General features: G+C 41.5%; 1 protein-coding gene across 4 annotated transcripts in view; it reads right to left on the bottom strand.

Moving 5' to 3' along the window:
• Ap2b1 (adaptor related protein complex 2 subunit beta 1) overlaps positions 1 to 27,850 on the bottom strand; it is a 179,533-nt gene that overhangs the window by 43,569 nt on the left and 108,114 nt on the right. For all 4 annotated transcript variants that reach the window (XM_045158905.1, XM_045158904.1, XM_045158903.1 and 1 more), the window contains 2 exons: positions 23,334 to 23,479; positions 16,632 to 16,761 (listed from right to left, as the gene is read on the bottom strand). In XM_045158905.1, the coding sequence (XP_045014840.1) occupies positions 16,632 to 16,761; positions 23,334 to 23,479 (276 nt within the window). The remainder of the gene's footprint in view (positions 1 to 16,631; positions 16,762 to 23,333; positions 23,480 to 27,850) is intronic.

The raw sequence follows: 27,850 nt of genomic DNA, 5'->3' as shown, positions 1-27,850 counted from the left end.
AGTTGGGAAAAAGCCCAAGAAACGTTCTTTCAATGACAACAGACAGAATGGGAACACCATGAGAAGCTGAGGCACTACACCCAAAAAGAACATTACAAACCTCCTCTTGTACAGCAGTCACAAAGTATGTATTTGCTCTGAGCATGGTCAATATTCCCTAAAAGAAAAGCAACAAATATACCAAGTAGATGTATCCAGATACTGCCAATTTCTATATGAATGTGGAAAATGCTCTCGAAGCCAGCCTGGGAAGAGGGTATGGGTGATCTACAGCCATGTAGCAGGTAGTCACTCTATATCATATGGGATGACCCTCTACCAGACCTTACACATGAACTCTTCTATCTTCTCCATGGCATAGGGGCATATCACTACTAGTACCTCCTTCTCTTCTTCCTGGGGCACTGGGCATGCTCACTCTTCTTCAGCTTTAGTTGAGTTGGCAGCTACCAACTTGCCCTTCTATGCCATAGCAGGGTCCTAATGCTCCAGGATGCCACAGATTCTCTGGGGGAAGGCATCTGGTTAGTACCTTAATACCCTGCAGCTCTGGCTTGGGTCTGTCAGCTTCAGGATCAGAGATCTTTCTGTAATGGTAGACATAGGAGGCGGAAGAGTGGAGCAGCCTACCACACAGAAGCAGGTCTTTGGTAGCGTGTGCAATGGGAGGGACTGAAGGGAGATGTTTACAACTTGATCCTCCACGAAGCTGTGAGGCCAGGTAGGTGGTCAGCTCTGCACTGGTGTAGGACTCTCAGGACCTCACAGCAACTAAAGATGTCTCTTCCTCCTACGTGGGCCAGACAGGGTCCTAGTGCAGAGGCTGAACCCTGACCCATAGGCCAGCCTTGAGGAAACTTAGGGCCAAGATGGGCAGACTCAATTGGAAGCCAATTGGAAACCTTGGATATAGTACTACATCCTGTGGTAATAGAGGCAAAGTGGCACTGGATCTTCAGCCTACATATTTTTTAATTTTAATTTTTCTCTCTCTCTCTTTTTTTTTTATTTTTTTGAGGTAGGGTTTCACACTAGTCCAGGCTGACCCAGAACTCACTATGTAGTCTCAGGGTGGCCTTGAACACACGGCAATCCTCCTACCTCTGCTTCCTGAGTACTGGTATTAAAGGCGTCTGCCACCATGCCTGGCTTAATTTTAATTTTTTTTCTGACTTATTTTTATTTATTAGAGACAGAGAGAGGGAGAAAACAAGGGAGAGGGAGAGAGAGAATGGGCGTGCCAGGGCCTCTGGCCACTGCAGATGAATTCCAGATGCATGTGCCACCATGTGCACCTGGTTTATGTGGGACCTGGAGAATCAACCTGGGTCCTTAGGCTTCACAGGCAAGTGCCTTAACCACTAAACCATCTCTCCAGCCCTTCAGCCCATAATTTAAAAAGTTTTATGTATAGGGAAAATAAACCAGGAACTTACAAATGTATATGTGACCTGCTTCTGCAAATATATGACATACCTATGACTATCTACAAATCTTTATTGCAAGCTTCCAATTTTCTCTTCCTCTATCCAGGCTTTAACAAAAATTACTCTATAGTTTCAGATGACAAAAATAGCAACAATTTCATAATGCTTTTCAGTTAAGTTCTGTAAACACTAAACACATGACTTAATTAGATTCTGCAAACTATACAATAAACATACAAAGATACTATCTCTTTCCCTTGCCGGGACTGGCAGATCACAGCTGACACATCTTAAACTACTATTTATGAGGCTGGGGAGGTGACTCAGTGGATAAAGTACACGCCACGAAAATAGGAGTACCTAAGTTCAGCTTCCAGAGCCTCCGGAGAAAGCCGGACACTGCAGTGGGTGTTGTAATGCCAGTACACCTACAGTGAAATGGAAGGCAGAGACAGGAGAATCACCCAGAAGCTGGCTGGAAGCCAGGCGAGGTGGCGCACGCCTTTAATCCCAGTACTCGGGAGGCAGAGGTAGGACGATCACCGTGAGTTCAAGGCCACCCTGAGACGACAGAGTTAATTCCAGGTCAGTCTGGACCAGAGTAAGACCCTACCTCGAAAAACCAAAAAAAAAAAAAAAAAAAAAAAAAAAAAAAAAAAAAAGAAGAAGAAGAAGAAGCTGGCTGGGCAGCTCACAGGGTGAACACGGCAGTGAACATCAAGGACTCATCCAAGACAAGAATTGACATCTGAAGTTGACCTCTGACTTCTATAAGGAACCATGGCATGCACATATCCACACTCATATATGAACATGCACATGGGCACATGCACATGCACACACACAAACATACTGTTTACATTAATATTTCCAAAGGAGGGGAATCATGGGCTGTCACCTGCTATGAAGAACACATTGCCAAGCTTTATATTTGGAGGCATTACCCATGGAACCCAGGCCCTTATGCAGACTAGGCAAGCACTCTACCCCTGGGTTATGCCCTCTTCAGCCCCTTAAACTTTAAAATACAATGAATACCCATTGTACTGGATCCCAAGATAGTGAAGGCAGACCTAGATCCACCTAGGTGCTATCCCATGCCCTAGGTTAGTGTGCTATAGAAACTCCCAGTAACAACATAACAAACTCAGATTAGTTAGCAGCAAGTTGGAGATAGAATGTAGTCACAGCTGTGCCTATGTATGTCTGACAAAAGGAGGACATGTGACCATTGAGATGCTAGACAGATGGACAGGTCACTGAGCACAAAGGCTGTCTCTGGGCAGTTCATTAGGAAAGCAGGTCATACATGGAAGAGACAGAGATGATTGTCAGAAACTCAGCATGAGCAATGAAATTGGGAACCTTTGTCCTTTGGTATTCTGGATATTTGCACTCCAATTCCTTCAGAGATTCCTGCAAAGACCAAGGGGGGGGGGGGGAGGCGACACTGGAAAGATGGCTTAGTGGTTAAGGTGCTTGCTTGAAAAGCCAAAGGATCCCAGTTCAATTCTCCAGGATCCACGTAAGCCACATGCACAAGGAGGTGCATGCATCTGGAGTTTGTCTGCAGTGGCTAGATGCCCTGGCACGCCTATTCTCTCTCTCTCTCTCTCAAATAAATAAATAAAATAAAATATGTAAAAAAAAAAAACATGTTAAAACCAAGACCATCACTCATTCACACACTTTTCCAAACGGCTGGTTAAAGCCAGGTGTGTTAGTGCACATCTTTAATCTTTGTACTGTGAAGACTGAGCTACGAGGACTGCCGTGAGTTCGAGGCCACTCTGAGACTACACAGTGAATTTCAGGTCAGCCTGGGCTAGAGTGAGACCCTAATTCAAAAAAAAAAAAAAAAAAGACTAGTTAATACTTTTCTTAGTTTCTAAGCTGTAAGAAATACTAACTCTAGCTGGGTGTGGTGGTACATGCGACGCAGAGGTAGAAGGATGGTTGTGAGTCTGAGACCACTCTGAGACTACATAGTGAATTCCAGGTCAGCCTGGACCTAGTGAGATACTACCTCAAAAAAACCAAAAGAAAAAAAAAATGAGCCAGGCATGATGGCACACACATTTAATCCCAACACTTGGGAGGCAGAGGTAGGAGGACTGTTGTGAGTTCGAGGCCACCCTAAGACTACATAGTGAATGCCAGGTTAGCTAGCCCCTGCCTTGAAAGCCCCCCCCCCAAAAAAAAGGCAAATAAGGAAAACTCTAGTTTTATCAGCAACCTTACTTCTAAGTGGATTTTTTTTCTTAGAAATCAAGACAGTGGGCTGCAGAAATGGCTTAGCAGTTAAGGTGCTTCCTGGCAAAGCCAAAGGACCCAGGTTCGATTCCTCAGTACCCACATAACCCAGATGGACAAGGTGAAACATGCACCTGGAGTTTGTATTGGCTAGAGGCCATGGCATGCCTATTCTCTATCTGTCTCTTGCCCTCCCCATCTCTCAAATAAGTAAATAAAATATTTAAAAGAATCAGAATCATAATAAATTGACATCTATACAAATGCTTTCCCCTAAACTAGGCTTTTCTGAAGCAGCAAAAACTAAAACTGTGTATAATAGTACACACCTGTAATCTCTGCCACTTGTGAGGCTGAGGTGGAAGGATTGGGTATACAGTAAAACCACACCTCAAAATAAAACAGCTGGGAGTGGTGGTTCACACCTTTTAATCCTGCAACTCGGGAAGCAGAGGTAGGAGGATCGCCATGAGTTCAAGGCTGCCCTGAGACTACATAGTGAATTCCAGGTCAGCCTGGGCTAGAGTGAGACCCTGCCTCGAAACCTCCCCCCCCCAAAAAAAAGCACGGTGAAACATAAAAGCATGAGTCTGGAGTCCCCAAATGTGCACCTTTGAAGCAGACTCACCACTGAGCATGTCTGGATTGTGCCCAACAGTCAAGAGAAATCTGCAAATGCCAAGCTGGTTTGCCTCATTTGATGGGAGTGCTTAAAGAGGTCTTCCGTTTGGAAGCATTTTCCAGTTTTTCTGGTACAATAGCTACAGCTGTGGGCTTTCTGAGTGTGAATGGACATATGTAAGTCAAGAAATACCAGGGACAGGCACCATCTGCGACTGACTGTCTCACAGGCTGGGCTGCAATGTAGGAGTGACAAGGGACACACTTTCCTTAGAGCCGTATATTAGCAAAAAAAAAAAAAAAAACCTTTTGGCTGATAAAGGTCTTCCAACAGAACTAGAAGACTGTGTCCTTTGCAGCTTGTGTCTTTTGCACTCTCTGCCCTCATCACCTGTGGTTAAATACTGCCTTATTTTACAACTGACATTCAAAGAATGCCAGCCTCTTATTCCTTTTTTTAATTTTTACAATATGTTAAATTTTTATTTATTTATTTGAAAGAGACAGAGAGAGAAACAGACAGAATGGGTGTGCAAGTACCTCCAGCCACTGCAAACAAATGCCAGATGCATGTACCACCTTGTGCATCTGGCTTACATGGGTTCTGGGGAATCGAACCTTGGTCCTTTGGCTTTGCAGGCAAGTGCCTTAACAATTAAGCCATCCCTCTAGCCCTCAGTCTCTTATTATTGTTACATAGATATAAAGGCAATAAAGAATTGCCAGGTGTGGTGGCACACACCTTTAATCCCACCACTGGAGTGAGGTAGGAAGACTGCCGTGAGTTCAAGGCCACCCTGAGACTACATAGTGAATTCCAGGTCAGCTTGGGCCAGAGACTCTACCTTAAAAAACAAACAAACAAACAAACAAACAAACAAGGCAACAAAGAGATAAAAATAAAAGTATGCACGGCAAAGGACCTATTCTCTATCAGTAGATTTATCTTTCTTTTTTGGAAAAATATTTTAAACCGGGCATTGTGGCTCATGCCTTTAATCCCAGCACTTGGGAGGCAGATGTAGGAGGACTGCTGTGAGTTTGAGGCCATAGTGAGACTACATAGTGAATTTCAGGTCAGCGTGGGCTAGAGTGAGACGTTACCTTGAAAACAAAAACAAAATACATACATACATACATACATACATACATACATATTTGAGAGAGAGAGAGAGAGAGAGAGAAAGAAAGATGTAGATAGATAAGTAGATATATATACAGAGCGACTGAGAATGGGCACATCAGGGCCTCTAGCCACTACTATATAAAAAAATTCCAGGCCCATGCACCACCTTGTGCATCTAGCTTATGTGAGTACTGGAGAATCAAACCTGGGCCCTTAGGCTGCACAGGCAAGTGCCTTAACCCCTAAGCCATCTCTCCAGCATCCCCCTCTCTCTTCTTTGAGGTGGGGTCTAGCTCTAGCTCAGACTGACATGGAATTAGTCTCAGGCTGGCTTGAACTCAAGCAATTCTCCTACCTCAGTCTCCCAAGAGCTGGGATTAAAGACATACACTACCACACCAGGCCACAGATTTATCTCTAAGACTCATTTAAAGTAATATACAGAAGGAATGGGGGAAAAAAAAATGTGAAGGAGCAGTTAGTGTTCCAGGCAAAGAAAGAAAATTGAAAATCATATATAAGTATTTTTTGTTCTCAAAGACATTCTTCCCTAATTGAAGGAAAAATCAAAGTTTTTTGTTTGGTTTTGCATATGCCTGTGTGATGTATGGTATATGTATGTGTGAGGCCAGAGAAGAACGCATGGTATCCTCTTTCAGCTCATCTTCTTTGAGTTCTGGTATCTTTGTTTTCCTAGACCTGCTGGCCATCCTGCAGTAAGTCTCAGGTCTCTGCTGCCCCCACATACTCGAGTTACAGATAACCATGGCCATATTCAGCTTTTTATACTGATTCTGGGGAATCACACTTGATGGTCTTCAGCCTGAGAGGCCCTCATGCTTAAGTGGGAGGTGCTTGTAACTGCTAAATCATTCCCCAGCCCATAAAAAAATCAAACATTTTAAAGTAAAAAAAATCATAATAAAGAAGGAAGGGAAAACATGTGACCATAATAAAATCTTAGTAGCCTGGAAGAACATGGATTAGGAAGAATAACACAAAATACAAGTCTAAGACCTATAGCACTTCTGTAACTATGGAGGGAAGAGGCCATTAAGAGAAGAATGGGGCTAGGATGTGGTTTGCCTAGCAAGTGCAAGGCCCTGGGTTCAATCTGCAGCAATGCTCCATCAAAAAAAGAAAAGAGGGGCTGGAGAGATGGCTTAGTGGTTAAGGCGCTTGCCTGAAAAATCAAAGGTCCGCGGTTCTCTCTCTCTCTCTCTCTCTCTCTTGCATTCTCTTTATGCTTTTAATTCCAGCACTTGGGAGGCAGAGGTAGGAAGATCACTGTGGGTTTGAGGACAACATAAGACTACATAGTGAAATCCAGGTTACCCTGGGCTAGCTTGAGAACCTGCCTTGAAAGCCAGGTGTGGTGGATGGTATATGCAGAGGTAGGAGGATCTCTGTGAGTTCAAGGCCAACCTGAGACTACATAGTGAATTCCACATCAGCTTGGGCTAGAACGAGATCCTACCAGGAAAAGAAAACCTAGAGCTGGGCATGGTGGTGCATGCCTTTAATCCCAGCATTTAGAAGGCAGAGGTAGGAGGATCGCCATGAGTTCAAGACTACAGAGTGAATTCGAGGTTAGCCTGGGCTAGAACAAAAACCCTACCTTGAAGGAAAAAAAAAAAAACCAAAAAAAAAACAGAGGGCAGCTGTGGAGATAGATGGCTCAACAGCTAAACAATCTTTCTTGCAAAGCTTATGGGTCCCAAGTTCAATTCTCCAGCACCCATATGGGCTGTGTTGTATATATATATATACACATACACACAGCATGTGAAAAATAAAAAAAAGTTAAGCAAAGAAAAAATGCCATGGAGAAAAGGAAGGAAGGAAAGAAGAAAAGGAAGGAAGGAAGGGAGGGAGAGAAAAGAGGGGCCAGAGAGATGGCTTAGTGGTTAAACACTTGCCTGTGAAGCCCAAAGACCCCGGTTTGAGGCTTGATTCCCCAGGACCCATGTTAGCCAGATGCCCAAGGGGGTGCACATGTCTGGAGTTCGTTTGCAGTGGCTGGAGGCCCTGGCGCTCCCATTCTCTCTATAGATACATCTGCCTCTTTCTCTGTCTGTTGGTCTCAAATAAGTAATAAAATAAATTTTAAAAAAAGTAAAAGAGTTAAGATATTAATAGGCCTGAATCCCCACCCCATTCCTTATTGACAGAGGTTTGACACCCCAGTACCCACATAAACTCGATGAACAAGATGGCACATGTGTCTGCAGTTCATTTGCAATGGCTAGAGGCCCTGGTGTACCCATTCTCTTTCTATCTGATTCTCTCTCTCTCCCTCTCTCAAATAAATAAATAAAGAATATTTTTTAATGAGAATATTTTCCTTTTGCCTTTTTTGTTTGTTTGTTTTTCAAGGTGGGGTCTCACTCTGATCCAGGATGACCTGGAATTAACTATGTAGTCTCAGGGTGGCCTTGAACTCATGGCGATCTTCCTACCTCTGCCTCCCGAGTGCTGGGATTAAAGGTGTGAGACACCATGCCTGGCTTCCTTTTGCCTTTTTAAAGTTAGTATACAAATGATGGGTTTTATTGTGGTGTATGTGTGTATGTATATAAATTTTACTTTGCTCTTTAAAAAAACCTTTATTGATAACCTCAATACATATACACAATGTACCCTGATTATAATCCCTTCCCATTACCCTCCTTTTCCCCTTCACAGAACTTCCTTCCAACTAGTTCCTTGAAGATTAATTTTTTTACTGTTTTTAAAAATATTTTTTATTTTTATTTATTTATTTGAGAGAGAAAGAGAAGCAGAGAGAGAGACAGACTTCCAGCTGCTGCAAAGGAACTCCAGACACATGTGCCACCTTGTACATCTGGCTTATGTGGGTCCTGAGGAGTTGAACCTTGGTCCTTGGGCTTTGCAGGCAAGTGCCTTAACTACCAATCCATCTCTCTAACTTTCACTCACTAACCTAAGAGGTTCTTCTAACCTCATTCACTCTCTCTCTAAAATAAATTAAAACAAAATTATAGCCAAATATGGTGGCACATACCTTTGGTTCCAGCACTTGGGAGGCAAAGATATGAGGATCACTGTGATTTCAAGGCCACCCTGAGAATAGATAGTTAATTCCAGGTCAGCCTGGGCTAGAGTGAGACCCTATCTCAAAAATGAATAAATAAATAAATAAACAAATAACACAAAATGCTTAAGGAAAAAAAAAAAAAAAACTAAGAAGATGCTGGGATGCGGGGGTGTCAACAGACAAGCACTGTCCAACAGAACTTTCTGCAGTAGTAGCCCCTACTTGGTAATTTTTAAGGTTTAAAAATGGGCTGGAGAGATGGCTTAGCGGTTAAGCGCCTGCCTGTGAAGCCAAAGGATCCCGGTTCGAGGCTCGGTTCCCCAGGTCCCACGTTAGCCAGATGCACAAGGGGGCGCATGCGTCTGGAGTTCGTTTGCAGAGGCTGGAAGCCCTGGCGCGCCCATTCTTTCTCTCCCCTTCTATCTGTCTTTCTCTCTGTGTCTGTCGCTCTCAAATAAATAAATAAAAAATTTAAAAAAAATAATAAAAAAAAATGGTTGTTGCTGCCGGGTGTGGTGGTACACACCTTTAATCCTAGCACTTGGGAAGTAGAGGTAGTAGGATCGCTGTGAGTTGGAGGCCAGCCTTGATACATAGTGAATTCTAGGTCAGCCTGGATTAGACCAAAACCCTACCTAAAAAAACAAAACAAAACAAAACAAAAAAATGTAGAAATGCCTGGACTATGCTTCAAAATGATAATGGAGTAGACTCTGAAAAGTGGTACAGTCTGTATAAGCTTTCACTGAGAAAGAACCAACACAGGAAAGGATAAAAACTACAATGGCTTCAGAGAAGGTAGAAATGATTTCTAACCTAAAAAATGTGAAGGCAATACAGGACACATTTCAAAACCAAAACCAAAACAAAACAAAACAAAAAACCCCAAACAGGTGAAATATCAAAAACTCATTTCCTTATTCTGAGGAAGCTACTAGAAGATGTTTTATCAAAGTGAGGGCTTAAACCTAACCTAAGAGAGACTGGAAGGGGATGGAGCCCCTGAGTGGTGATCTCAGGAAGACAACTATGTTCCTGGTATTTAAGAAAATTATTCTAGGTTGGTGTCAGTTAAAAACTCCAGCAGAGCCGGGCGTGGTGGCGCACGCCTTTAATCCCAGCACTCGGGAGGCAGAGGTAGGAGGATTGCCATGAGTTCGAGGCCACCCTAAGACTACATAGTGAATTCCAGGTCAGCCTGGGCTACAGTGAGACCCTACCTCGAAAAACCAAAAAAAAAAAAAAAAAAAAAAAAAAAAAAAAAAAAAAAAAACCTCCAGCAGAGACTTTAAGAAAGAGAAACTGAGCCAAGTATGGGCTGCATGCATTTAATCCCAGCACATGGGAGGTTGAAGTAGGAGAATCACTGAGTTTGAGGCTAGCTTGGGCTACACAGTAGTTTCAGATTAGCCTGGGCTACTGTGAGACCAGTTTCAAAACACCAAAAGATAGAAAGAAGGGGGAGGGGTGGAGAAAGGAAGGAGGAAAGCTGATAAAATACTGTGAACTCAATGTAGTTGGGATTATGTTTAGAACATAGACAAACAAAAGCAGACAGGTATTAAGTCCATTTGTTGACAAAAAGTTTTATAGAGAAAAAAAGTCATCACATCTTACTGTGTAGCTCAACCTTGAATTATATATATTACAATAATATTTTTAAAATAATATTTATTTATTTATTTATTTGCAAGCAGAGATAGAGAGAAGAGAGGCAGACAGAGACAGAATGGGCACGCCAGGGCCTCCAGCCACTACAAATGAACTCTAGATGCGTGTGCCCCTTGGGCATCTGGCTTATGTGGGTCCTGGGGAATTGAATCTGGGTCTTTGGCTTCACAGGCAAATGCCTTAACCATTAAGCCATTTCTCCAGCCCCTATATATTATAATAATATTGAACACTGATTTAAAGGAATTCCAAGAAGACTATATCAGGAAAATGAGAATATGGAAGTATGTACATAGATGAAGGCAGTGAAATGAGAGACAAATTCCTAAAATCCAGAAGTCCCAACAGAAGTATACTATTTAGAGAGGTAAGTATCAGGGGTTAAAGAGATGGCTCAGAAGTTAAAGGCACTTGCCTGCAAAGCCAGACAGCATGGGTTTGACTCCGCAGTTCCCATGAGAAGCCAGATGCACAAAGTGGCGCATGATCTGGACTTTGTTTTGAGCAGCAAAAGGCCCTGGGGTCCTTGCTTTCTTTACCTCTTTCCCTCTCCTCCTCCTCTTTGCAAATAAATCAAAAAAAGTTTTTTAAGAGAAAATAAAGTATCAAAAAAGAAGCACCTAAAAGGCAAAAAAGATTGTTTCTGGAGGAGAACTGGGGACTATACTGGCTTTTTCTTGTAAAACACACACTCTGTGTGTGTGTGCACGTGTGTGTGTTGTCTCACATTTTAGTTCAGGCTGGCCTTGTACTTGTGGCAATCCTCCTGCTTCAGCTTCCTGAAATGCTGGGATTATAGGCATAAGCCACCTCACCTGGCTCCAGTTAACTGAACTGCCAATTTAACTGTGGTAAACAGTGACTTGAAAGACTGACGCTATTAGAGACTACAGTACAGTGTTGCCATGGGCACTCTACATAGCACCTATGCAAAACCATGAGCATTACCCCAACCCTGGGCATAAACACACTGTATGCCATAATTACACCACTGTCTCGGCACATACTCGAAGAAGCTGTCACTTGCCAGATGTCAACTTTGAAGCAGTACACTGAGAAAAGGTTTCTAAGCAACTAGCACATATGAAATGAAAAGCCATCACAATGGAGTTATTTCAACACATTTACAGAGAATTTCTTTAGACATTTGCTAAGCTTTTGTTTTGTGAAAATAGACAGAACCAATTTTCTTTTTAGGACTATAATCATCTGACATAAACTTATGAGGTTTACCCTGGAGCAAACTTCACTTCACTCTGTGTGGTATTTATAAGCAGGACTTGAGCTTTGAGTGCATGCATGTGTGTGCTGCTATAGACAAGCCCAGAGCCTCATACATGGTAGCCAAGTGTGTTCTATGAGCTATTATACCTTCAGCCTTACAAAACCTTTTCTAGTTAATATTGGAACAGCAGAAAAAAGTTTTCTAGATTCAAATCTTTAGTAGGTTGTTAATTCCTATCTCCAAGGCATAATCTATTTCATATTTTAAAAAGGAATATCTTTTTAGCCTCTTCTATTTTAGACTATAAGCTAGGATACAGTTCAATGAGAATTTTAATGAAAAGCATTTGTTACACTATACTTTTGGATATATGGTCGAGTCATACTTAATCTTACTTATGCTTTTTCATATTGGGACAAGAGCAGAATTAAAAGCTGAAATATAAGGTAATACACTCATCTTAGGTTAGCCAGTATTTTCTACTTTCCTCATCAGACATTAAATACAACCGCTCAGGGCTGGAGAGACGGTTCCGTGGTTAAGGCTCTTACTTGCAAAAGCCTGAGTTTGAGTTTGGTTCCCCAGTAGTCCCACAAAACCAGATGCATAAAGTAGCTTACATGTCTGGAGTTCTTTTGAAGCAGCCTGAGGCCCTGAGACACCCATTCTTTCTCTCTCTCTCTTAAAAAGAAAATAAATATTTTAAATATAGCTCTTCAGAAGGGAAAATGCTTTTCTCTTGTCAAGCTGTTCTTCTCTAGTGGAAAATGCCCATTACTAAGAGAACTATAGTTGATTTTCTTGAAAGAAGAGAACCCATGGGAAAGTATGAAGAATCAGTAGTTGATTATAGACGGAATTTGAGGTGCTAGGGATTGAACCCAGGACCTTGCACATGGCAGGCAAGTGCTATTCCCAGTCACTGGACAGAAAAAAAATTAAGATATCATATGAAAATTAAAACTTGTTAGTCCCAATATATCAATACCTCCAAGGGATTTTTTTGGACTAAGATCCACCTTCTTTTAGAAGGGTATCTACTTTTGGATTTAGCAGAACAGAAATGCAGACAGGAAAATAAAGTAATGTTCCTTATTTTCTCTTTTTGAGAGAGAGAGAGAGAGAGAGAGAGAAAGAGAGAGACGCCAGAGTCTTTTAGCCACTGTGAATGAACTCCAGATTTGTGTGCCTCCTTGTGGTGCATATGCAAAATTGCAGGCTTGCATCACTGTGCGTCTCGCAACGTGTGACCTGGAGATTTGAACATACATTTTTAGTCTTCACAGGAAAGCGCCTTAACCACTAAGCCACCTCTCCAGCCCTGTTTATTTTCTTTTTATAACCAATAACTTGTCCTGATCTCCATGACCCAGATTTCCTTTGCTACTGAAGGTAAACATCCACACATGATGCTGACTGTCCTCAAATACTATGCCTGGGGCTCTATGGACAAATGAGAAGTCAGACTTTAAGAAAAGAGAACACAAGTATATTTGGGTTAGTTACTTGAGTACTGTGTGTAGGAAAAGCCCTGAGCATATTATTCTCATCACAATATTAGCCAATTCCATCGGTATATGAACCCTGTCTGAGACAAGTTATAGAGTAACTCACTTGTCTACTCTTAAATTGTTACTACCTTTGCTGAAAAAAAAAAAAAGAAGCTATTAACTTCTGTGGCAACAAGGTAGGTGGGGAGCTGGCAAGCAAATGTGGAGTGTTGGCATCTAAAACTACTGAAGGTGGGCATGTGGCGCACACTTTTAGTCCCAGTACTTGGGAGCCTGAGGTGGGAGGAACTGTGAGTTTCAAGGATGCCAGCCTGGGTATATAGAGTGGATTCCATGTCAGCCTGGGTTAAAGGGAGACCCAACCTCAAAACGACAACAACAAATAAGTAACTAAAAAGAAATACAAAGTAGGGGCTGGAGAGATGGCTCAGCAGTTAAGGCACTTGAGTACAAAACCTAAGGACCAGAGCTCAATTCCCCAGTGCCCATGTAAAGCCAGATGCACAAAGTGGCTAGAAGCCCTGGCACATCCATATTCACTCTCTCTTTCTATCTCTGTTTACAAATAAATAAATATTTAAAAAACAGATATACAAATATATATGGTTATATGGAAGCCCTGGTGTGCCCATTCTCTCTTTGCAAATAAATAAATTTAAAAAATGGGCTGGAGAGATGGCTTAGTGGTTAAGGCACTTGCCTGCAAAACCTAATGACCCCAGTTCAATTTCCCAGTACCCACATAAAACCAGATGCACAAAGGGACACATGCATCTGGAATTTGTTTGCAGTGGTTAGAAGCTCATTCTCTGTCTTTCTTCTTTCTCTCTCTCTGCTTGAAAATACATAAAAACTGCTGAAAACCTTATTACTAGTACCTCACACTGTTATTGCTAGAGGACTGAGCAGTGGGATCCACCTGTCTTGGCTGGAAAATGGATGGCTACCATCTTTCTTTCCTCATGTTAAATATATTTCACAACCTCATCCAAACTGTCCTTCTCTCTTTATTTCTAGGTAGCGAGATTTCAAGCCTCTCTCTCTGATGGTCTTTGAACAGTTTATTTTCCTCTTCTCCCTTATTGAAATTTTTGTTAAAACCATGAGCTCACTTTCCAGAGATTTTCTTTCCAGTTGGGAGTCCTAAACTAGAACTAATGTTAAGTATCTATTCTCCATTTACTTCTGCCAAGTACCTAACATTTCACCAGTTGTGGGTCACTTTCACATTACTGATTTGTAGATTACTACATTTAAATTTGTACTATATAATCATACACAGCAGACTGAACCTTGGATTTCTTACAAGTAGCCGTCTAGTACTCTGTTCAGATATATTCCTATTATTTTCTAGAGATAGTGGAAACACTTTTTCTTGTTTTCCATTTCAAATTAACCCAAGGATATCTACCTCTGCAGTCCTTATGACACAAGAGAACCACATGCTCAGTTGGGCACAGTGGCATACTCCTGTAATCCCAACTCTTTAGGAGGCAGAGGCAGGAGGATTGAAAGATTAAGGTCAACCTGGGCAAGACAGTAAAATACATCTCAAAAGGCAAAACAAAACAAAAGGCCAGGCATGGTTACACAGACCTGTAATCCCAGTACCTGGAGGTGTAGGTAGAAGGAGGAAGAATTGCAGGCCACGACTCAGCTACAAAACAAGTTTGAGGCCATTATGGATTACATGAAGCCCCATATGAAAAACAAAATAAAACTCCTAAACAATAACAAGCAGCTAACAATGCTTAGTTTTATAGCTATGTAAGACCCCACAGGGCTGCTACAGCTTAAGCTGAGGAGGTGACTACCCTGTCTTCATGTTGCTTGAACCCCACAATGTATTGTTTAGAGAAATCCAAGACATGAAAGGTAATTTAAAACATAAAATAGTTCCTTAAGTATCTTTCAAAAATCCAACATTTTCAAGACAAAAACTCTAGGAATCTGATAAAGCTGCTCTTAGCTACTCTAAGATGCCATACACTTACCGTGCACATACGTTAACAAGGGATGGTTAAATCCAAGTACTCAGGTACTTGTGGCCCACTGTTCAAAGACAGCCTTCATATAATTTTCCTGTTAAATCCATTATGTTTGTTTGTATTTGTGTGTGGTATACATTTGCATATATATGTATGTGTGGTGGGAACACATATATGGAAGCCAGGTGTCAGTTGTCAACCTCTACTGCTTTCTACCTTATTTATGGTGACAGGGTCTTTAATTGAACCCAGAGCTCTCCTATTCAGGTAGTTTAGCTAGTCAGCAGCCCAGGATCCGTCTTCTGCTGCCCAAGCACTAGGATGACAGGTATATGCGATCACACCCGGTATAAGGAGGTGTTGGATATCTGAGCTCAGGTCCTCACACTAGTGCAGCATATGCTTTACTGACTGAGCCGTATCCCCAGTCCCACATTCAAGTTTTGCTATTCTATAAAAAGTAAAAAGAAAAAGCTTCTAAATGTTCACTGAGTAAAAGATAAATATTTCTCCAAGGCAATGCATTGGTTTCATTTTTCTTTAAAACAAAACAAAGTTAAAACTTCCCCCAAAAAGTTATTTTAGGGCTGGAGGGATGGCTTAGAGGATAAGGTATTTGCCTGCAAAGCCAAAGGACCCAGGTTCCATTCTCCAGGACCCACATTAGCCAGATGCACAAGGGGGGCACATGCATCTGGAATTCGTTTGCAGTGGCATGCCCATTCTCTCTCTCTCTTTCTCTGTCAAATAAATAAAAAAAAAATATTTTTAAAAAGTTATTTCATACTCCATTCCATTATCAGCTTTAACATAAGAAAAAGGTGTTTTTTCCATGAAGGTTTCATGTGTTTGGAGGCAGGTGGCACTGTGTTGGGATAATGACCCACTAGTGGGAGAAAGGTGGTTAGGTCATTGGGAGCACTCCCTTGGAAGACATCAAGGAAGTTCTTGTGGGACCCTGTTTAGGTCCTACAAAAGTAAGTTTTTATTAAAAATTGTAAGACTAGCCAGGCATGATGGCTTATACCTTTAATCACTCAGGAGGTTGAGGCAGGAATTTGACATCTGCCTAGGATAAAGAGTGAGTTCTAGGTTAGCCTGGGCTAGAATGAGACCCTGCCCCAACAAACAACAATTAAAAATAAAAAGGAGGGTGGCTGGGCAGATGGCTCTGGTAAAAGGTTCTTGTTTACAAAGCCTGCTGGCCCAGGTTCAATTCCCCAACCATCCACATAAAGCCTGATACATAAGTGGCACAAGCACATGGTGTTTCGTTTATAGTGGCAAGAGACTTTGGTGTGTGTGTGAGTGTATAAGTACATAAAAATTCAAAAAAAAAAAAAAAGCAAGAGTAGCCCCACCCTACTCCTTAGCATCCTGGTTTGCCATTATACTTTCCCTGCCACATGCCATCTACCATGATGCCATGCATGATGCACTGAAGCCATGGTATCTTACCAGAGTGGGGAAATGTTGGCTTTTTTGCTTGTTGTTTTGTTTTTTTCAAGGTAGGGTCTCACTCTAGCCTAGGCTGACTTGGAATTCATGGGGATCCTCCTACCTCAGCTTCCTTGGTGCTGTGATTAAAGGCATGCACTACCATACCCGGCTAAGCCTCTTTCTTTATGAAGAACTCAGGCTTGGACATTTTGTTATAATAATAAATGAACTATTACAGATGGCTTGTTTTATCTGTAAGTTAAAATTGGCAAGATATTGATAAGAAATATTCAAGTGCAGTAAATTCTGACCTGCAAGTTATTCAGAGGTTCCATCTTCATGACTGGGCCCAAGGTGTTGAGAGGCAGGGACACATCAATGCTCTGGTTCGGCATCAGTGGTGTGTGGATGGCCAGAGGAGTGCTTGGGATGACACCAAAGCTGGGAGAGAGGAAGGAATTAGAGACCAATCAAGAGGCACATTCAACACATCTTCTTTTCCAGTACATCAGTGGTTTTTTATTTCATTTTAAGGAAATAATTTTTAACACAACTAAATAGAACTATAGCAGGAACAAGGTGCTTAATTCCAGCCTGCTACAACATTGGTCAGGTCATAGGCTCAGTTTCCCTATTTCCTAGTACACGAGCTTGAAAAGGATAAAAACACGCATAAACACAGAACTGTTTTCTGCTAACGTTATGATTCTGAAAGATTCTGTTTATCATGTTGCCAGAGAGACAAGACTTCATATTTTTTTCTATAAACTATCCTTGGTAAACAAGATTTAAGAACTCCCACTCTGAGAGTGGGTCATGGTGGTGTGTACCTGTAACCTTACTACTTGGGAGGCCAGGATAGAAGACTCTCCCCCCACCCCAAAGGCAGGGTCTTGCTCTAGCCTAGGCTGACCTGGGATTCACTATGTAGTCTCAGGCTGGCCTCAAACTCACAGTGATCCTCCTACTTCTGCCTCCCAAGTGCTGGGATTAAAGGTGTGTGCTACCATTCTTGAATGAGACTCAAGTTTCAAGCCAGCCAATGAGACACTGTCTCAAATAAATAAATAAAGGGGCAGGGGGCGGCGGCTGGAAGATGGCTCAGTGGTTGAAGACGCTTGCTAATAGAGCCTACCAGCCTGGATTTGATTCCTCTAACACCCACAAAAAAACCAGAAGCAAGAAGTATTGTATATGTCTGCATTCACCTGTAAGCAAGAGACTCTGAACACCATACATACAAATAAGTACTTAAAAGAATAATAAATTTATTTAGTTGAAAGAGAGAGAGAGAAAGAGGCAGACACAAAGAGAATGGACACACTAGGACTTCTTGTTACTGCAAACAAACTCCAGATATGTGTGCCACCTTGTGCATCTGGCTTTACGTGGGTACTGGGGAGATGAACCTGGGCCCTTTGGCTTTGCCAGCAAGTACCTTAACCACTAAGCCATCGCCTTTTCTTCCATTTTTTGACAAATATCTATTATTTCCCCAAGTTTACTTTTTAAGTATTGAAATAACAAATGACTACTTCCTTTTAAAAACTAGTATACAAAATGGGTTTAATTATCACTCTCTCATACATATTTTTAGTCTCTCCTCCTACCCACAGCCTTCCCCCAACCCCACTTAGGCCCTTCTTCCTCACAGTTGTCCCCGTTTCATTTTCATGTCACATGTATTTTATCATCCTTTGCTCCTCTCTTCCATAGGACCTTTGCCCCCTTGCACAGTTCCCCTCCTTTCTAGTTTTATGACCTATATCCACACACATATTTATATATACATAGCACTTCCATAAAAATCTAGGCTACTTTTATGAGAAAGAACATGTGATATTTGTCTTTCTGAGTCCAGGTTACTTCACCTAATATGTTAATTTCCACAATCAATTTTTCTGTAAATTTCATGATCTGATTTTTGTGGCTGAATAAAATTCCATTGTGTATATCAACACCTTTTCTTCTCGCTCTGTTTGAGGTAAGTTTTCACTATGTGTTGTACTTTGACTGGATGGCCGCCAATACATTTTATTTAAGTTTGTAATTTAGATCTGCAGCCACCTGGCTGGAGATGGTGTCACTGTGGGCAGCTTCTAGGGTCCAGCCCTAAGGTGTGGGGGTGGATTTGGAATTCCAGTTGAAAGATGTGCAGAGCCCTCGAGTTCTGTCTGCCTGGAGTTCCTGAAGAGTGCTGGCTTGCTTTCTGGTGATGCTGGTGTGGCTTTTGTCTTTTGGCGGTGGCTTTCTCTCTCTGCTTAGACCCATGAAAGTAGGCCAGCTTCTTCTGCCATTAAGGAACTTCCCCTGGATCTGTAAGCTTCAATAAATATCCCTTCCTCCATAACTGTGCCTGGTTTAGAAGTTCAACCAAGTGACCTGAGGCTGTCTACTACACTATGTAACCCTGATTGGAGTGGAATTTGCTTTGTAGACCAGGTTAGCTGGCCTTGAACTTGTGGTGATCTTTCTGCCTCTTCCTCAATGATGGGACTGATTACAGGTATACACCACCATGTCTGCCTTGTGACAGTTTCTTTATCTAGTCACCTGTTGAGGGACATAATGACTGCTTCATTTATATGACATATAAATACAGATGTTCAGGAGTCTTGTCAGTGTACAACCAGGAGTGGAATAGCTAGGTCATATGGTAGTTCTATTTCTAGCTTTGTGAGGCATTTCCATACTGATTTCCATAGTGGCTATATCAGTTTACATTCCCACCAGCAATGAATAAGGGTTCCTCTGCCTGTATCCTTACCAGCATTTGCTGTTATCTGTTTTCTTGATGGTGGCGAAGTGACATAAAATGGAATCTCAAGGTAGCCCTAGTACTGGGATTAAAGGTGTGCACTACCACACCTGGCTTCAAAGTAGTTTTAATTTGCATTTCCCTAACAGCTAAGAATATTGCATTCTTCAAAAAATAATACTAATCATTTGGGCTTCTTTTGAGAAGAGCCTGTTCAGTTTATTAGTCCATCTACTAATGGGATGTTTTATTTTCAAAAATAATTTTTCTGGTGTGTGTGTGTGTGTGTGTGCATGCGTGCATGCACGTGCTGTGTATCTAATCCAGACCTCGTGCATGCTAATCAAGTGCTCTACCAATGAGCTATATTCCCAGCCCATCATTTTTTTGTTCTGATGCTATTTTCATCATCATAAACTAAAAATGGGGATAGCAACAGCATAATAACTTTTTCTTTAAAAAGTATTTATTTCAGAGAGAGAGAGAGAGAGAGACAGACAGACAGACACAGAGAGAATGGGTAGCCACAGCCTCCAGCTGCTACAAACCCCAGATGTGTGTATCTGGTTTACCTGGGTCCTGGGGAATTGGACCCTGGGTCCTTCGGCTTTGCAGGTAAGTGCCTTAACACTAAGCCACCTCTCCAGCTCATAATATTTTTGTTTTGTTTTTTTGAGGCAGGGTCTTGCTTTCATCTGGGCTGACCTGGAATTTAATATGTAGTCTCAGGGTGGCCTCGAACTCATGGCAGTCTTCCTACCTTTGCCTCCTGAGTGCTGAGATTACAGGCATGCACCACCACACCTGGTCCTATAATATATATATTTTTTCTTGTGTTATTGAGGTAGGGTCTCAATCTGATCTGGAATTCACTATGGAGTCTCAGGGTGGCCTCAAACTCATGGCAATCCTCTTACCTCTGCCTCCCGAGTGCTGGGATTAAAGGTGTGTGCCACCACACCCAACATCATAATACCTTTTTAAAATTCAAAGCTGGGCGTGGTGGTGCATGCTTTTAATCCTAGCACTTGGGAGGCAGAGGTGAGTTCGAGGCCACCCTGAGACTCCATAGTGAATTCCAGGTCAGCCTCAGCTAGAGTGAGACCCTACCTTGAAAAAAAAAAAAAAATTCATTTATTTGAGAGAGAGAGAGAGAGAGAGAGAGAGAACATGGGTGCACCAGGGCCTTCAGCCTCTGCAAATGAACTCTAGACTTATATGTCTCCTTCTACATTTGCCTTATGTGGGTCTTGGGGAATTGAACCTGGGTCTTTAGGCTTTGCAGACAAGCACCTTAACTGCTAAGCCATCTCTCCAGCCCCAGCATAATACTTTTCCAATTGTTCTTGGACATGACAGAAACAAAGGAGAGTGGGGCATGTCTATAAACCTCCAACTTCACCTTCTTCAAAACAAGACGACAAAGAAAGCTGACCAATGGTCAGTTTTAATGGTAGAAGAGTTCCTTGCCCAAAAGAATCAGAGCACTTTCTTAACCATTTTTATTAGGTAGTTACTGGAAGTCCTAATGACTACAATCAGAGCCTTATTGATTAAATGATGATTGCTAAGGATCAAACCCAGGGCCTTGTGCATGCGAGGCAAGCACTCTACCAATTCAGCTGTATCTCCAGATCCCTAATTAGAATAACCAGAAAAAAAAAAAAAAAAAAACAAGACACACACACATCAGATTTAGTTTCATCTACACATAAATTTCAAAATAAAAGGGAGGGGGAGGATGAATGGGGAAAAGAAAGAAGAGGGAATAAGGAAGAAAGAAACGATGGAAAGCAACCAACATCATAAAAGTGCATACACATAAATGCAATGTTACTGGAACCCCGTTCAGATAAACTTACATTCTGGGACAACAAAAACATTTTTTAAACTTGCTCAACTATACTCAACACTGCCATCACAGCAGAGACAAGCGAATGAAAGGGTTGCCATCATCTCGAAACTGTCAGTGTAAAGGGAGATATTGGGTTCTCCCCAACCCTGGTTTTTTTTTTTTTGTTTTTTGAGGCAGGGTCTCACTCTGGCTCAGGCTGACCTGGAATTCACTATGTAGTCTCAGGGTGGCCTCGAACTCACGGCGATCCTCCTACCTCTGCCTCCCGAGTGCTGGGATTAAAGGCGTGCGCCACCACGCCCGGCCCCAACCCTGGTTTTTATTCCACATACCAAAGGAAATATACATGATGTCTAAAATCCTAGTTGTGAGCTGGGCATGGCGGTGCACACCTTTAATCCCAGCACTTGAGAGGCAGAGGTAGGAGGATCACCATGAATACAAGGCCACCCTGAGACTACATACTGAATTCCAGGTCAGCCTGGAAAAGAGTGAAATCCTATCTCGAAAAACTAAAAAAGATAAATAAATAAAAATAAAAATCCTAGTTGTTTCCAAAGTAGGGTCTCTCTGCCTTTTTGTTGGTAGGACTTAAAAAATATGCTATTGCTTTGTCTTACAGAATAGGTCTGCATAGGTCTGAACTTTGGTATTATCTGGTTAAGAAAATTAAGCCCTCTATAAAGACCTCCTATTGAGTTGAATTCTTGCACTAAAATGTAGTTACCTGCCTACCTATTTACTACAGATTTATAAGATTAAATGTAAGAAAACAGGCTTTGATTCTGCATAATACTTCATGATTCCCTTAGGGACCTACAAATATTTTGTCAAGGTAGCACCTATAAGGCTTTCTGCCTTATATTTTTATTTTATTTTTTTTTTTAGAAATATTTTATTTTTATTTATTTATTTGAGAGAGAGAGAGAGAGAGAGAGAGAGAGAGGGAGGGAGAGAGAGAGAGGGAGAGAGAAAGATAGATGCAGGGAGAGAGAATGGGCACAAGAACCCCAGAGGCAAGTGCCACCCTGTGCATCTGGCTTACATGAGTCCTAGGGAATTGAACTGAAGTCCTTTGACTTTATAGGCAAACACCTTAACCAGTAAGCCATCTCTCCAGCCCTGCCTTATATTTTTAGAACACGAAAGATATATCTGAAGTAGTCCTGGCCTTAGCTCTTTCTTTCTTTCTTTCTTTTTTTCCTTGAGGTAGGGTTTCACTGTAGTAGCCTCGAACTCACCGTGATCCTCCTACCTCTGGGTCCCAAGTGCTGGGATTAAAGGCATGTGCCACCACGCCTGTCTCTTGGCGCTACTTCTATAGGGCTTGCCTATTTAATATTTTTATAGAAGAAATGCTTAATTCTGGAAAAGGTAAATGCTTGAATATATTTTTGCAGCTTGGGGTCTCCCTGTTTCATTTCTTCCTTTAATTTAGGTAGTCACATGTATATGTCTTCCCTGCTGTGTTAGGAAAATGGGAGCTGGATATCCCAAGAATCAGGGATTATATAAAAATATTGCAAATAGCAGACATATTTACCAAATGCTCTCTTAAATTTTGGTCCAAAATGAATATTTGGAAATATATTTATTGTAAGTGTTTTAAGTAGAACTTAAAAAAAATCTGAACTAAATTGCCTTTAGGATTCCTTTTCTTTGAGCATTGTAAATGCTATTAAATGCTGTTAATTTTTTTTCTTAGTGCATGTTATGTTCAAATAAAAACAAAGTAAAATGGAAAAAAAGAATCAACAAAGCTGGGCATGGTAGTACATGTCTTTAATCCCAGCACTCAAGAGATGCATAGGTAAGAGGATAGTTGTGAGTTCAAGGCCAGCCTGAGGCTACATAGTGAATTCTAGGTCATCCTGGGCTAGAGAGACAGCCTGCCTTGAGGAATGGAATGGAACAGGGAATGATGGGAAATAGGGAAAGAGGAAAGGGAAATGAGGAATGGGGAAAGGGGGAAGGGGAAAGGAAAAAGGGGAAAGGAAAGGAGAAAGAAATCCAAATAGGGGCTTTATTTCTTCACTATTCTAGTCTCGTACTTAAAAGTGCCTGGCACATACATATTGAACATTTAATTATTTGCTAAGTAAATGAATGGATTCTAGTTAGAAGTTCAATTATTTAATTAAAAGCCTGTTAGTCACAGAATTCTTTAAGAAGACAACAAGTCCTAGTTTCTTTGTTCCACATGGATGAGTTTCCTTGAAAGGTCTCTAGGGTCTCCAGAGATGAAGCTGGCAACTGACAGGACCTGCAAGAGCCAGGACTTGCTCTACATCCAGTAGGGACAACATAGGAGGCTTTGCCCAGTGCTAAATGGAGCATTCTCTTATTTGACACAAAGAGCACTCTGGTTTCAACATCTAGCTAAGAATTCATGTTTCTTACCTGTTCTTGTTAAACTGGATTGCAAAGTCTGTCATATGCTGTAGAGCTTTATTGGTGAAGTTCATTTCCATATAGATGTGCCCTTGGCGGTGAGTAAATGTTCCTGAAATCTCTAAGCCTTTAGCCTTTACTGCAGGTAGCCAGACCTAAAACAGGATAAAGTCCAGGAACAGATAAGATTTTTCTTGATGCTATTTCCTTTTTAATATATAAAGTAATGAAATTAACATTTCTCTTCCTCAGGCAATTATGGTGCTTTTTATGCTACAAATACCAAGTCAATGTGAAAGGCTCTGAAAAGAGTATTTTCTGAATTTTGAGACCATTCTCAATTGTTTAAGAACCAAATTAAAACCCTAAGGGTAACTGGCATTTGTACCTTTTGTTCAACTTTGTAATTTTGCTGTTTTTGTTTGTTTGCTTTTTTGTTTTCTAGGAAGGGTCTCACTCTAGCCCAGGCTGACCTGGAATTCACTATGTAGTCTCAGGTGGCCTCAAACTCATGGCAATCCTCCTACCTCTACCTCCCAAGTGCTGGGATTAAAGGCGTGTGCCACCACGCCCTGCTAATGTTGCTGTTTTGAAGTAGTACATACACAACTAAAAGATAAAGTTTAATGAACAGAATGCTTTTCTGTTAAGTCTAAAAAAGGTTTAGAGGAAAGAAACGGAATCTACCAAAGAAAATAGCATGCCTATAATCTTTGCATTACTAGCAACCTCCTCAACAGCAAAGGCCATGTTTAATAATACATCATTACGAAATCCATGTTCTTTCTTATAAACACTAAATACTCAGATATTAAATAATCTGAATGCCTTCTCTTGATATAACGAATTCTGGACCCACCACTTGCCCCAGTATCTATGATATTCTTGGTTCACACAACACTAAACTTTAAAAAATTGGGGCTGGAAAAATGAATCAATGGTTAAAGGTGCTTACTTGCAAAGCCTGACTGCCTGGGCTCAATGCCTCAGTATCCACCTAAAGCCAGATACACAGTGGCACATGCATCTGTAGTTCATTTGCGGTGAGAGGAGGCCCTGGTGTGCCCATATTCATCCTCCATCCCTCCCCCCCCCCCTCTCTCTCTCTCACACACACACACACACACACACACACACACACACACACACACACACTCTGTCTCTCTGCCTGCTTCTGTCTCTCTCAAGTAGATAAATGAATATATTTAATATTTTTTAAATAAAAATATATATTTAAAAAAAATCAATAAATTCATGGAGTGTTCTGACCACGGAAGACAAGAAACCAGTTATGGGAGTAAATCAAGATAATATACTCAATCATACTGAAAAGAAAAAAAGAAATGAGCATCAGATATTATTTTTCATTTATCAGAGGGTTAAAATTTTGTTTTAAGAAATCTGACAAAGGCGCTGATGAGATGGCTCACCAGTTAAGGCGCTTACTTGCAGAGCCTCACAACCTGAATTTGGTTCCCCAGTACTCAAGTAAAGCCAGATGCACAAAGTGGCACATGGATCTAGAGTCTGTTTGTAGTGACTGGAGGCCCTAGGGTACCCACTCTCTCTGTCTGTCTCTCCTCTCTCTCAAGAGTCTCTCTCTCTCTGCTTGCAAATAAAAAAGTACTTTAAAAAAACTGACAAAGAACATGAGGAGCCTTACATTTCCTACATTTTTTGGTGGTGATCTAATGCTGCCCTTTTGGAAGGCAGGTTGGTAATGTCTATTTACAGTGTTTAGCTAGGCCTGGGAAGACAGCTCAGCAATTAAAGCTTGCTTGCAAAGCCTACTGGCTAGGCTTCAACTCGCGAGCCACCCAAATAAGCAAGATGCTAAAAATGGTGTATGTGTTTGGCATTTGTTTGCAGTAGTGAGGGTACTGGCACACACATGCGTGCACACACATGTGCACACACACAAAAACACATATGCAAATAAGTAAAACTACTTATTATTATTATTTTTATTTTATTTTATCTTATTTATTTATTTTAGAGACAGGGTCTTACTCTAGCCCAGGCTGTCCTGGAACTCACTCTGTAGCTCCAGGCTGGTCTTGATCTCACAGTGATCCTATCTCAGGCTCCTGAGTACTGGGATTAAAGGCATGTGCTACCATGCCTAGCTAAATAAGAATTAAAAAGAAAAAAAAGAAAAAGACCAGGTGCAGTAGCTCATGCCCATAATCCCAGTATCAAGGAGGCTGAGGCAGTAGGACCACCATGAGTTTGAGGCCAGCCTGAACTACACAGTGGGTTCAAGATCAGTCTAGGTTAGAATGTGACCCTGCCTCAAAATAATAAAGAAACAAACGAATGAATAAATAGGATATTACACCATGGGCTGGAGAGATGGTTTAGCGGTTAAGCACTAGCCTGTGAAGCCTAAGGACCCCGGTTCGAGGCTAGATTCCCCAGGACCCACGTTAGTCAGATGCACAAGGGGGCGCACGTGTCTGGAGTTCGTTTGCAGTGGCTGGAGGCCCTGGCGCGCCCATTCTCTCTCTCTCCCAGCCTCTTTCTCTCTGTTGCTCTCAAATAAATAAATAAACAAAAAAAATTTAAAAAAAGATATTACACTATACATATACCTTTTTTCTTTCTTTCTCTTTTGGTTTTTCAAGGTAGGGTCTCACTCTAGCTCAGGCTGACCTGGAATTCATTATGTAGTCTCAGGGTGGCCTTGAACTCATGGTGATTCTCCTACCTCTGCCTCCTGGGTGCTAAGATTAAAGGTGTGTGTCACCACGCCCGGCTTCCTTTTTTAAAAAGTTTTATTTATTTAAGAGAAAGAGAAGAAGCAGACAGAGAGAAAGAGAGAATGGGCATGCCAGGGCTTCTAGCCTTGCAAACAAACCTAGATGTACATACCATCTTGTACATCAATCTTATATTACATGGGTCTTGGGGAATTGAACCTGGGTCCTTTTGCTTTCCAAGCAAGTGTCTTAACCACTAAGCCATCTCTCTAGCCCTAGATATACATTTTTATCTGCTGGGTGTGTTGGTGCATGCCTTTAATTCCAATACTCAGGAAGCCAAAGTAGGGGAATGGCTGTGAATTCAAGGCCAGCCTGAAAGTACGTAGTGAATTCTAGGTCAGCCTGGGTTACAGTGAGACCCTGGCCTTGAAAAACAAACAAACAAAAATTGTTTTTCAAGTAGAAAGAGACAGATATAGAAAGAGAAAGAGAGAGAATGGACAAGCAAGGACTTCTAGTAGCTGCAAACAAACTCCAGATGTATGCGCCACTTTGTGTATCTGGCCTTATATGGGAACTGAACCAGGTTGTTAGGTTTTGCAGGCAGGTGGCTTAATCACTGAGCCATTCTCTCCAGCCCTATATATACTTTGAAAGCATAACAGAATATACAAACAGCAAGGATATGTAAATTGCAACGTTGTAAAATCAAGAAAAAGTGGGGGACGGAGAAGGAAATAACTTATATCTTCATCAACAGAATAACTAAACAAATTATGGTATATCAATTATAGGACATAGTCATTCAAAAGAATGTGGTGATGACAGAACAAGATACAAAGCAGTAAAGGTCATCACCAGCATTTTTTTGTTGTTGTTGTTGTTTTGAGGTAGGGCCTCACTCTAGCTGAGGCTGACCTGGAATTCACTATGGAGTCTCAGGGTGGCCTCAAACTCATAGCGATCCTCCTACCTCTGCCTCCCGAGTGCTGAGATTAAAGGTGTGCGCTACCACACCTGGCTATCACCAGCACTGTTAAAGTGCACAAATATGTAGCTATATGAATGAATTTTCCTTTTTCCTTTGAAAGAATAAATGAGAAAGTTAATAGTGACTATATATGGAGAAATGGAGGCAGGGAGAGAAATTTCTTTCTAGTTGTATATTCTTTTATTTTTATTTTTTTATTTTTACTTATTTGAGAGCGACAGAAAGAGAGAGAAAGAGGCAGATGGAGAGAAAGAATGGGTGCGCCAGGGTCTCCAGCCACTGCAAACTGAACTCCAGATGCGTGTGCCCCCTTGTGCATCTGGCTAATGTAGGTCCTGGAGAATCGAGCCTTGAACCAGGGTCCTCAGGCTTCACAGGCAAGCGTTTAACCACTAAGCCATCTCTCCAGCCCTCTAGTTGTATATTCTTTAAAGTCATTTGTAGATAAGTGATCTATGCAAAAGAGTACATTACATAACTTTTTTTGTTTTTTCGAGGTAGGGTCTCCTCTAGCCCAGGCTGACCTGGGATTCACCACGTAGTCTCAGGCTGGCCTTAAACTCTCGGCGATTCTCCTACCTCTGCCTCCTGAGTGCTGGGATTAAAAGTGTATACCACCATGCCTGGCTTAAATAACTTTTTAATGAATAGAGTCCATGGGGGATCATATGTAACATAGCAGAACTTACAACAAAGCTATTAAGTTGTGCCAAAACAATATGAGCTAGTTTTGAGTCACTTTTTTTTTTCAAGGTAGAGTTTCACTCTAGCCCAGGTTGACCTGGAATTCATTATGTAGACTCAGCGTGGCCTTGAACTCATGGAGATTCTCC

This window comes from Jaculus jaculus, chromosome 9, assembly GCF_020740685.1.
Source record: "Jaculus jaculus isolate mJacJac1 chromosome 9, mJacJac1.mat.Y.cur, whole genome shotgun sequence".
Classification (NCBI taxonomy): Eukaryota; Metazoa; Chordata; class Mammalia; order Rodentia; family Dipodidae; genus Jaculus; species Jaculus jaculus.
Note: the sequence above shows the minus strand (reverse complement) of the source record. Positions and strands in the feature narration are given on the sequence as shown.